We start from the raw sequence: 12,384 nt of genomic DNA, 5'->3' as shown, positions 1-12,384 counted from the left end.
AGATCCAATACTATCCCGATTACCTGGCATGAGAGCGTACATCATCATTCAAATAAAATAACCACCTGGGTACCAACTTAACAAAATAATTATTTCTTCCCGGCAAGTACTTCCCTTCTCCAATTCATTTCATTGTTAGATCCCATTTTTATTTACTGCCAAAAACTGCAACTATGGCGGATTTACATTTGTATATTTATCATTGGAAATAAATTTTCGTAATTTCAGGTTCTGAAAGAGATAGTCTAGCGTGCGCGCAGCCAATCCCTGCTCCGATCTCTTTCCTATTTCTGCTTCAGACGGCTCTTCTAACCAAGATTTTCATCTCTCTTGCCTTTTCTTTCCATGTCAAAACCCTAAGAGTTCAGCTATAAATAATGGTACCCAGTTTCCGGGGAAGAAGATCTAACCATGAGGGGTTAGTGATTGAGGATTCCCTCTGGATCGATTCATGTTCCTCCAGAATGCTTGCAATTTCGTCGAAAGTTTCGAATTGCTTCTGCTAGCTTCCGTTAAAATTCCTTGTATTCTAGCTTCTGAAGATTTCTGTTTCTGTTCCCGATCTTTCAAATGATTTCGAATCCCAACTTCATCTATTATGCCTGCATTGCTAGAGGAAACACAGTCCTCGCTCAATATAGGTCCAAGGAACCGAAGATCGAAGAGTTAGCTGCAGAATGCCTTGCCAAAACCCCTCTCCACCATTCCATCTTCTCTCACACTGTCAAGAAAAGGACTTACACGTTTGTGATTCATGAACCTTTTGTCTATTTTGCGATATTTGATGAAGAGCTCCTGAAGTCAGAGGGTTTCTGGTTCTTGAATCGCATCAAGAGCGTGCTTGATGAGGTATTGAACGGCGGGTTGATCATGGGTTCGGAAGATTTTACTCCCCTTTGTTTCCAATCACAATTTGATCCCTTCTTTCGCAAAACATTGGCTCTGGATTTGAATTCGGATTCGGATTTGGACTCTCTAGATCCGCAGCGGGGCGAGGACTCGGACAGCCGAAACTCCGGCATGGATTCTGTCCAAGGGAAGAGATCGGCGATGGCCCCCTTGCTTGCGATGCCTGGGTTGAAGAAGAAGAAGAGGGTGAACACGGAAGCCAATGATATGGATGTGAAAAATGGTGCAACGGAGAACAAGGTGGATTTGTGTGATTGCTTAGATGGTTTTGCCAGAGATTTTCCATTTCCAGGACCCAACAAGAGCGTGATCAACGATCGACAAAAAGCAAAGCAAATATGGAAGAAGCATGTGTGGGTGGTTCTGATGCTGGATGTATTTGTATGTGCAGTTTTGTTTGTGATATGGTTATGGGTTTGCAGAGGGTTCAAGTGCATGGATAGATGAATCCAAGGAGACTGAAATAGCCTCTTTTTTGTCCCTTGTTTGGGGATTGTTCACTTGTTTCCTTCCAAGTTCCTTTTGAAGACCATGAACTGCAGAGCCAAACTGTGTAAATGGGAAAACGGGTATATATGTATGTATGTGGAATTGGGGGTTTGGGTTTGCTTCAGCTCATTTTTGATTTCCTCTTGGAAATTTCCCCACTGAAGGGAAACGATTTATGAATGAATATGTGAAGATTTACTAATTCATCTTGTTCTTTCTGTTCTCATACCCTTATTTGACTTTATTGAATGATTAGAGACAAATTCTAAGAAATTGCCTGTAATAGGCATGTAGATAGACAAAGCAGTTAAGTCGTTGTTGTTCGTGGCTCCCTAATGGAGGTCAACGAGTGCTTTTCCTTCTGCAAGAAGATAATCTGCGAGAGGATCGTTATCTCAGAAGCTACCTGTTGTGAATATGCATTTTCTAAGGAGGGAACCAATAGTGTATATGAATACACCAAAAGCTTCACTGAAACGTTCTTCCCTGCAAAATCTTCAATCTTCGCAGTTTACTTTCTTGTTCAGTCTATTATTTTGGGTATGATTGAATAACCAAGAGCTGACTGCCTCGGGATCATTTGAAGCATTTCCTGCTAGATGATGGTGACCTTATGGATAGGCAGATTGAGAACAACAGGGTAATTTTATTGCCTACTAACCATATTTAATAATGTTACTAAAATAGTGATAATTGAAAGGCGGCATGTGATCGAACCATGAAAATTGGAGGAACGTGAATTGATGTAAAATAGTGATAATTGAAAGGCGGCATGTGATCGAACCATGAAAATTGGAGGAACGTGAATTGATGTGGAAGGAAAGGACGTCAGGGGAAGAAGGGAGGCGGCGGGGATAAGAACGAAGAATGTGGTCGGTGAGGTAGGGCCCACACAGTTGAAGCTGGGGAGCGCACATGTTGAGGCTTGCGCGCTCTCAGATCTCACTAAGCCCCCCAATCATTCGCACGACACAGCTCACCAACCCCCGCTCCGACTTTCTTGCCATCTGGTTTTTCCCCCCCCCCCCCCCAAAAAAAAAACTTCTTGTTACTACTTCCCAAAGGGAACCTCCTCCTCCTCTTTTAGGGTGAAGAGAAATATATAAATATCACATTTTCGTACTTTCATTTTTTTCAAAAACTTTGTATTGTTCATATAAAATTTAAATGGTCTATTTTTTAGTATCTTTCATTAGAGTTTTAAAATCTCAACATTTTTTCAGAATTAAATATCAAATTGTTTAGGTTCAACGTAAAGGTTAGAGAATTAGACATTATGAAAATAACTTCAAAAAAGAAAGAGAAGATTAATGAACAACGTAATAAGAAAATGGAAACTACAACTAATAATACTTGATAAAAAAATATTTAAACTTGCATTATTTGAGCTGAGGAGAACATGAAGCTGAAGATGAGATGTCTTGCTTTTGTAACCAAGAATGTAACCCTTTTTTATGAGCACAATTCCAGCTACAACCAAGACATTTATTTCGAAATGTCAAGCACAGCATGCGAAAGAAACAAAAAACACGCACTCTTGAATACATTCGCGGTAGAAAATTAGTCCCCGAAGCTCTGTATGGACTGTCACCTCTTGTAAATGACAATTGTTGAAAAGCTACTTGCACAAAAATCACAAAGAAACAACACCGAGAAAGCATACGATTATACATGTACTCAAATAAATATCTTCTCATACTAAGCATCTGACTAGACAACTACAAAATCTGATTTCAATACAATCAACGGTTTATCATACATAAACCCACTATTCATTAGCCATGCATGCAACATGAATATAATTACTACCCCTTAACCACATGGGGTAAGCTTCTTATTGCCCGCACCTCGAGGATTATCATCCTTCCAGTCATCCCAGGCTCTTGCCTTCTCCTGCGCAGCGTCATCATCTTCATCTTCTTCTTCTCCTGGCCTTGACTTCCTATCATTATGCCAAGATGAATTGGCTTCTTCCATGAGTCTGGCATTTCTCTCTTGCCATTTATTCATCATCTCCATTTCTCTAAGCCCAGCTTCCTCAATGCTCATGGTTGGCATCCTTCCACAAAATATTCAACTTAGCATCTCAAAAAAGAGCTGAGAGCAACCAGGAATATATGAAGATCCATACTTAATCTAAAACAACGATGTTTCATGAAATTCTTCTACAACACTTTTATGATTATTTAAACCATTTCTCTTCAATATTCTGACAAGATATTCAACCTTATGGAAAAGGGGCTACTAATTCTCCCTCCATCAAAAGCCACGCATTTTTCTAGAGGCATTCTGTGTTTTAAAAATCCTTTAATATCCTTATTCCCAAGTTTCACGTTTAATCTATCTAAAAGACCATAAATCTATACCTATAACCAGGCTGGAAAACCCTAGCTGCCATTCTTTCCCTCTCACTTGTCAGGCTTCCATTCACAAGGCTGGCAGGTCCAAATATTAACGGTTGGTGTTTGTGATCATGCGCCTGGGAAACATTTGCTCTTCCTTCTAAAACATCTTGAGCAAAAGTGGCACAAGTGATTGGCATTGCTGGATTAGCATACTTTGCACGAGCTGCAGAATCACGATGCCAGGCTTCAGCTTTTTTGGCACGTTCATCAAGAATGTCTTGAGAGAATTCCTTATCTCCATCCTAAACCATGTCAAAATCAAAAGAGACAATCAAGACCTATGGGAGTCAGCAAAACATCTGAATAGCCCATTCCTCCCTGAAAACAAACATATTCATTTATTTATGTATGCTTAAAAAGCCAGAGAGCAAACACCGTGCAATGTTCCGTCAAAAGAAAGCAAAAAAATTCTATGATCACTAGATGAACCTGTTTCGTAACTTCTATACGTGTTGTCGTCACAGGAGTTTTAATAAGTGCTCGTTTAAACTACTTCCAAACAAAAAGTTTTAATCCAAAAGGCATTCGTAGGGCATGCTAACAAAGCTTTCAGTGTATACTGTATATCATTATCAAACATGAACACAGTGCATCTAGGTATGCTTTAGAACTAGCATGCACCAAGAATTGTACCACCTTAGATTGTCTCTCCTTTATAGCAGAAAGCACCTCTTCTTCTTTCTTTAACATTTCCAGCAAATCCAATGCCTGAATGGCATGAAAATCATGAGCACGCTGCATATAGAAGTTTCAATTAAGGAAACTGTAGCATAACTATATAACCAACCTTACAGATTGCCAGAGATATGGTTGTAAGCCAAGCCTGCAGAAAGCAAAGTTAATGGTACAATGAGCAGCTGTTACATGCATGACAACGATGCTGAACCTGAGCAACAGACCAACAAACAGACAATTTTGGGCCTAATACTTGTTCAACGGCCAAGAAGCTTCAAGCAATTTTGGCTATACATTTAAAAGAGCTTTCAGCATCTTTTCAGTCCCAGCCCATGCACAGCACGAAGCCCAAGCCCAAATTGAGCAAATTTCTCATGTGCATTAGAGGACATGAAGTCCGAAGAAATCAAAATTGCATAAGAATTAACTCCAGACAAATTCCCCTACCTTTGACGCATTAAATTTAGATGTGGGTGTGTTTCTATGTAACATTAAAAGTCCTTTGCAGAAAAACAAGTGGGTGGTTTGCTATTTTCTTGTCAGACCATATTATCAGTGCCATGTTCTAGTCTATTTGCTATTGAGCTAGACATAATAATGTGTAGAACACTTTTCAATACCCCGAGAGTAGTTCTGGAGACCTTTACCACCTTCCAACGCAAGTTTACAAAATTAAATACAGACAATAAGATCTTGCTCAAAAAACTTGACCCAAAAAAAAAAAAATTTCACCCCGGTACTGTTCTTCCAAATTAGGTCCTTCTTATTCCTCTCAGCTTGACAAAATGAAAGATATTTAGGCAAAAGAACCCTCATGCATGTTATATGGCTCTTGTTTAACAAATTATAAAACCTAGAAAAGGAGGTGCCGAAAGTTAGACTTGGCAAATACACAAGTAAAAATTATCCAAAATGCTACCAAACATTATTACTTCGAAATAATATATAAGCCATTTCTTCAAGAAGATTTGTTTCATTGGTGGGATCCAACCATATATTATGAATGAACTAACAAAGTAGAGAAAGAGTCAGTAACAACAGAACAGCTGCATTGCCAGATAGCGGCTAAAGGATCAAGATGCAAACCTCTCTTTCTTCTTCTCCATCATCATCCAGTACTTCTTCCTCTCCTGCCTCAACAGGAGTGGACAATGCAGCTGCTTTTGTAGAACGTCCACGTCGCTCCTTCCGTTCCTTTATCTCCAACAACTTAGACTCTGCAGCTCTCTGACGCTTAAATCGAGCAATCTACCCAATGGGATTCAAAATAAGTAACAATCAATTGTAAGCTTTTATTCTCCAACATAACACAAAGCAATTTTTTTAAAATTTGGTGGTCCCATTTCCATTTCCAAGACAGAGAAGGTTTTGGATGCAAACTTGCAATATCTGAACTTTATGAGGAAATGTTTTAAATATAAAAAAGGAAGCAAAATGGAACCTTTCTAGCCCTTTGGTCTGCAACAGATTTTGCCACCCCTTGAATATAAGATTCTAACTCATCTTCAGGTACAAGCTCCATTGCCTCACAAAATGCGATAAATTCCTACAAAAGGCGCTGTGTTAAATTACTTTTGATTGAATGACAACAATTAAAAAATGGGTGTCGGAACATATCCAATAATAATAATGCAAATCATGCTAAAATGCTGTATGATTATTTTGCCCCACTGATGGGTAAGTACTAACCTTTATTTTGGCCTGGGTAGCCACAAGAATCTGAATCCTGTCATCCTGAGCTATTCTCTCAGTCAACTCAGCAAGATAAAAAGGTACCTAAGGAAGTTTCCATGAAAGTTTAATTTAAAAAAAAAAAAAAAAATCATCGATCCCACTAAAATTAATACCCCTACCAGCTTAGTCCCTTAGTAATTATCAAAATGCAGGCCTTAAAAGTGAAATAAATATTTTTTTTAAGCTATGAATATGCCTAAATTTACTGCATGCATGCATATCCTGAAGCTCAGTAGAAATAGCCATGGAATATTATGTTGTAATCGAATAATTGAAAAAAAAAAAAAATCACTGACATGGTTTTTCTTCTAATTTGCCAGTACTTATTGTTCCACTTTCTTTTAGAACATATTGACGAAGCATTTATATTCCATGTGAATAGTGAACACCAAATAAATATAATTTGTAATCTACTATTAACTGTTTTCAGCGTACTTTTACTCCAAAAGGAAAGCCTTCATTGTCCATGGGGTAATATATAGTAAGAAAATAACCTGCATAACCTTCCTTCTTTTCTGGGTGAATGCAATCATTCAAACAAGAAATCTGGATGGCACTAAGACACAAAGTTTGGTTTTCAGGGTCTTGTCAGGTTTGCTTCTCAATCATGAAATAGATAGCTAGAGCAATATGGAGCTCCCTAAAATTTGAACTATCCTTAGTCACGGCGATATGATCCTTCAATTTGGCTTTAGACAGAACAAATTCCAACATCACATGTTGGAAACACATAGCCCATTCTCCTTGTCTTTTGTTTCATTTTTTATTTACCGTTAGATACTTATACATGCCATCCCAATTCCGGATTGTGTTATATTCATAACACCAAATTCACGTCAATCTTACACCTCCTTTTCACATGCGATATTAATTACAAACAGTTACTTTTGTTATTTTGCATTGAACCAATGATAAGTGTAAAATAATGTGAGGACGATTGCCTGAAATACTATTTCTCTGCCGGAAAAAATAGTAATAACAATTTCCTTTGACGCACGGGGGTTCGCTTTCTATAAGTTTACAACTATAGAGATCTAAATAGTCAAGACGGGTGAGTATCACTCCGTCGTCTCCTTCTTCCTTGCTGTCTTCCATGTTCCCGACGTGCATACCCAACATTGAAATAATTTCAAAATAACATGAAGAGAAGCAAGATTCACAGAGCATGGGAATCAATTGCAAGAGGGGAAACACCTATACACGCTACAAAAGTAAAGCAACCATTTGACCAATCATTTAGACGAAAAATAAAATCCAGAAAACAGTTATTTGGCTGATTTAATCAAATCAACATTGATCAGTTACACTGGAAATAATAACTGAAGAAAATAATTACCAGAGAATACTTGAGATTCGTTGTACTGATATCATCTTTGGTCTCATTTGCTGAGAATAAACCCAGCTTATTTATCATATCCTCGCACTTCTCCAGAGCCTCGCATCCCTTCCTCACAAGCTCCTGAATAAAACCCATAAAAATTAACACCTCCAGGGAAAATTATGCGCAAACTCAATTAAGCAGTGACACGAAGAATCAAACGAGCGCAAAAGCGTACCTGGTCGGCCCCAGACTCCGTCACAGTCGTGTGGATCTTCCGAGCTTGTTCAAAGAGAGCGGGCAACGGAAGGTCCTCCATGATGCACTCGCCCATCACCTAATCAGTTCAGCAGAAAGAAAACCCAGAAACGAATATCCAAGATTTGCGATTCTCTCAGATTTCTAGGGATGACAAACTGAAAATTTCAGCTTCAGAGGTTTTTGGGCAAATCGGAAGCTATCGTTTGATTGACGATGGCTGAGATGGAAAATTCTAGAAAAAAGGTCGAGAATGGTTGATTCGCCAGGAGATTACGAAGGCAGAAAGCAACCGCGATCAAGGTGCTCCCGGTGGCGAATGGGGAATTAAATGAAGACTACAGACGTTCTAGAGAGTTAATATTTTTATAGAAGATTATTAAAATCAATCGCGGAATTCTTTTTAAGATCTAAACTGGTATTATTTTACTCTGCAAACTATGCAAGTGAAACAATAACAATAACATTTAGTATCATTAATATTAATCTTAAATATCAATGAGTTATTACTCTATTTTTAAATATAAAAGTTAACTAGATAATTGATTTTAGTACTAAATATAAGATGTATTTAAATTTTTAAACACATCACTCAGACTTCTAAATCCCTATCTAACATTAATTTTCTTATCTTATTATGACATATTTCAGCTGGAAATATTATTACCTGATACTTAATATAAGAGTTAGTTGACTAATTTAAGTAGATTAAGAAATTTTATTAAGTTATTTATTTATATTAAATAGGTGTTACATTTTCTAAATATCCTTATTTATCATGTATATTAGTTTGAACTATCACTTGATGAGACATTTAAAATATGCAATTACTATTAGGTCTACTTTGAAAAAAAATGAATAAATATGATAGACAAAGTGGATTGACATTTATATTTATAACCAAATTAAAATCAAACTAACTATTGTATTAAAAATTAGAGATAGTGGTCAAATTTTTTTTTAATAAAAATCTTATTTTACTTTTTAACATTAATTTTCATACCGGGCCCTAAATTGTCAATCTCCCCCCTATGCCTTCGAAGATTAAATATTTTAAATTTTTTTAGTCAACATGGTCTCACAATGAAAGGCATGCACAATTACTTGTTGAAATAATCACTATAGTGATTCTCTCCTTTAACCAAAATGTTCGGTGACTGAATTAAACAATTATTGTCATCTTCTATCTAGTCGTGTATAAACATAATTAATTTATATTGTTAAGATTTTTGCAAATAAAGTTTTCGGTGGTATCATTTTAACATTGTAAACATTTATGATTTATGGCTTTAGTAATCAATAGAAGATAAAAGGATTGAACTGAAAAATATCAATGTATATACATAATTTCGAGTCACATACATACACGTTCACAAATTTTGATGTAAAAAAAGAAAATAACAGTTTAGGAGTTGGGGATTCTTTGTAGTCTGGGAGGAACATTCCGAGGTGATTTTCTATCTCTGCGATGCGAAACGGCGGCACAGGCTGCATTATTCCGCTGATTCTTTCTCCATTCCCATGGCTCCTCAGGATCAGGAGAAGCCCATAATCCAGCCTGCTTTACTCTTGCTTCTTCTTCCCACTACGTACCATACAAAATAATGCAAAGTTACTAAAAGATGAAAAACATAGCAAAACTCAAAACAAAAACAGATTAAACAGAAAGTTAAGAGGTTTTGATAGTATATGATTCGTTACGTACATTTTTTAATTCTGTTCTCTTATCATAGTGAGAGTAATACCATGCAAATCCTTTCTTCAGCATCAATTCCTTATTAATTAATAAAAAAATAACAAGAAATGTTAGCTAGGTGGCTGTTTAATTTTTATATAACCAGACAAAAACAAGCTATAACGTGAATGTGAGTGAAGAAAATACCTGAACAAAGATGTTATTGCAGTAGATATCTCCGACAAAGCGTCCATAACAGTCTATTTCATAAATAAGAATCCTCAGGGATTTTCCTTGAACAATCCTAGTCAATTCTTCTGTTGCTTCTTTGCCGTATGGCATTTCACTTTCTGGCGCATCAATACCCCTAATTTCATAATTCAAGACATATGTGTCGGTGTCTTACTCATCATATGTGGCACAACAATAATATTTGAATAATTAAAAAACATAATATACCACTTAAATCATCATATATTCTGCTTTGACTTTATTAGGTGCCTATATTGACAAGTTTTGTACAACTACCTTCTCTATTTCTCATATATATGGCCACTGACTAATGGGAATGCCCTCATCATTGCTAGTTGGTTTTAATTAAAATGAACAACGTGATCAAATAGTAATTTTAAAAATAAGACGGAGGCATGTGGAGTATAACTTTTAATTTTAGAGGAGGTTTGGGTATGTAAGCGGCAAGTCTTTAAAATAAAAGAGAGATTTTTATAATTAAGACAAGAGAGAGGGGTGGTCATTATAATTTAATCTAATTTATATTTAATTATTACCTTAAACGTATTCTATACTTGCGTGCAAGAACTTCCTCATTTTGAATCCTAATCACACTGAACAATATATAATAAAAGCGAACTTTATTAGTAAGGCTCATCTTGACAATCATGAAGAACACAAACATGCATTTTAGAATTAAGAATTGTAATACCAACCGGTATCCAGAATTGATGATTTCTTGATGAAGGACATTGGCCTCTGCATAATTCCTCAAGGCTCGAGCTTCATTTCTTTTAATATTTGCTTTAAGCACATGGCTAGGGACACAAGAAATTTCTTGAGGGTCTAATGCCCGAACATAAACAGTTATGGTATCACCGTCAGCCACTGCTCTTCCATCAACCTAAAGACAAAAATATACGATTGTTTATAAGATAATGATTATTAAGGTTATAATTTGAATTATCAAATTAATGTAACAATAAATATCAGTATTATGAAAGAAATGAGGTTCTTCTTACAGGCAAGGTATGCAGTTCAAGTTTGACTCCTTTTGGTAAGGATTTAGTGGCCTTCCTGTTTGCATCTACTATGGTGTGTGGCTGAGCAAGACCATAGAAACTCAACAGTTCCTTTCACATTAAAAGGACCAAAATTTTAGCACATACGTCACTTGATGAGTTTAATGCAATGATGAAAAACAAATTAATTATATACCTCAACTTCAGCCTTTAGATGTTCTTCGAGGGCCTTATTGATGACCTGAGATACTTCTTTAGGAGTGTGACGAACTTGTTCAGAATTTCTCCATGCATCCATCAGTTTTCTAAACCTGCATCATTTGATTTTTTTTTTCTTTTTTTCAGAAACCAAAAGGAGTTTGAATAAGCAGTTTCAAATCCCTGAGATATGAAAAAACAAATTGTGAAACTGTGGGCAAGGTCGATCATTACCAGATAATCTGAGTTGCCTCCGATGACAAAACATGTTTTCCTAGTCCTTCAGAAACCTTAATGGGAACAAAACAAAGTTAATTAGTTATACTATATAAGAGTCCATGATAAATTTACAAAAGCACTTAAAAGATCCCACCTATTTACACAAACACATACACATACCTGACAAGTGTGATAAAATTGAAAGAGGTCTTGGCCGAGGACAAGGACGGCGTTGGATGAAGGGCGTCGTTGAGAGGAAGACGAATGAAAAGTATGAACCGTCGGAGGCTTAGGCTCGAAGTAGCCGGGGAAGTTCTGGCACCTTAAAATGCTTCCGGCAGCCATCGATCTCTATGATCACGATGAGTCTTTTGCTTCTTCTTTTTTTGAAGGGAGCCTGAATATGATATTTACAATTTACGGTTATTTTTTTCTAATGCAATTAGCGAAGGAAAGAGAATTACTATATGTGGATTCGCTTCCTTTAATTATTGCCAAATGATCGTCTAGTATATCTAAAAATCAAGATTTATTTTTATTTTTTGTGAAAATATTTTAAATCATCAATACTCTATTAATACTTGAATTATATCTCCCGGACGCCTGAAACAAATTCTCTATTAATCTATGAAAATTCATACCTTATATATGGATTACGTCCTGTAACGATACAGAATTGTTTTTATTTATTTCTCTGAATATTGATTGCTCCCACAAATGTACCGGATCTATGAGTAATTCAGAGTCATGCCTACAAAGGGGATGCGTTTTTTAATTAATAATTTAAATAACAAAGATAAATTAAATCATATAACGAGAACAAATAGAAAATATAAAAATAAAAATGAGAGAAAACTAATTATAAGGAGAATTACTTTAAGTTAGAGTTCAGCATTCGTCGTCCTATAAGTTGCTATTGAAAAATCAATCATAGGTATAAAGAAAAGTTTCAATATATCAGGGAGAATCCTTAAAGCACCTAAAATAATGGTTGGGTGATTCCAGGGGTAATTCCAGAGCCTTTATTTATAATCTTTCTGACACAACATTAGAAAAAAATGATACGAAAAAGTTTTTGATCTTGATTTCAAGATGCTTCGCGATCTCCAAAAATTCCAGAAAGTATTCTTGAAGCACTTAAAATAGTGTGTAAGAAAATATTTTTATCAATTTATGTTGGCCTTGTTTTCTTATTAATCCGGCCATCTAAATATCAAGATTTCATTTTTTCCCCAAAATATTTGAATATCA

At 36.0% G+C, this 12,384-nt stretch overlaps 3 protein-coding genes across 3 annotated transcripts; 1 reads left to right on the top strand and 2 right to left on the bottom strand.

The window, feature by feature from the left end:
* Positions 1 to 157: 157 nt before the first annotated feature.
* Positions 158 to 1,663, top strand: LOC114761449 (phytolongin Phyl2.2-like). Its single transcript, XM_028950815.1, has one exon. It carries the CDS (start codon positions 571 to 573, stop codon positions 1,354 to 1,356), a length of 786 nt encoding a protein of 261 aa, XP_028806648.1. The 5' UTR covers positions 158 to 570; the 3' UTR covers positions 1,357 to 1,663.
* A 1,252-nt stretch (positions 1,664 to 2,915) lies between these two features.
* On the bottom strand, positions 2,916 to 8,094 carry LOC114761501 (PP2A regulatory subunit TAP46). Its single transcript, XM_028950886.1, has 9 exons — positions 7,769 to 8,094; positions 7,549 to 7,671; positions 6,168 to 6,254; positions 5,920 to 6,024; positions 5,565 to 5,726; positions 4,591 to 4,626; positions 4,440 to 4,511; positions 3,765 to 4,045; positions 2,916 to 3,457 (listed from the first exon to the last, which is right to left on the bottom strand). The coding sequence occupies exons 1-9, from the start codon at positions 7,862 to 7,864 to the stop codon at positions 3,211 to 3,213; spliced, it is 1,209 nt and encodes a 402-aa protein (XP_028806719.1). The 5' UTR covers positions 7,865 to 8,094; the 3' UTR covers positions 2,916 to 3,210.
* Positions 8,095 to 9,193: 1,099 nt separating this feature from the next.
* On the bottom strand, positions 9,194 to 11,478 carry LOC114761463 (staphylococcal-like nuclease CAN1). The gene is made up of 9 exons (XM_028950829.1): positions 11,314 to 11,478; positions 11,149 to 11,204; positions 10,913 to 11,027; positions 10,717 to 10,827; positions 10,411 to 10,598; positions 10,252 to 10,308; positions 9,671 to 9,830; positions 9,494 to 9,562; positions 9,194 to 9,373 (listed from the first exon to the last, which is right to left on the bottom strand). The coding sequence occupies exons 1-9, from the start codon at positions 11,476 to 11,478 to the stop codon at positions 9,194 to 9,196; spliced, it is 1,101 nt and encodes a 366-aa protein (XP_028806662.1).
* Positions 11,479 to 12,384: the final 906 nt, after the last annotated feature.

This window comes from Neltuma alba, unplaced genomic scaffold (genome assembly GCF_004799145.2).
Source record: "Neltuma alba isolate B1F8T4 unplaced genomic scaffold, ASM479914v2 tig00011122_pilon, whole genome shotgun sequence".
NCBI lineage: Eukaryota > Viridiplantae > Streptophyta > Magnoliopsida > Fabales > Fabaceae > Neltuma > Neltuma alba.
Note: the sequence above shows the minus strand (reverse complement) of the source record. Positions and strands in the feature narration are given on the sequence as shown.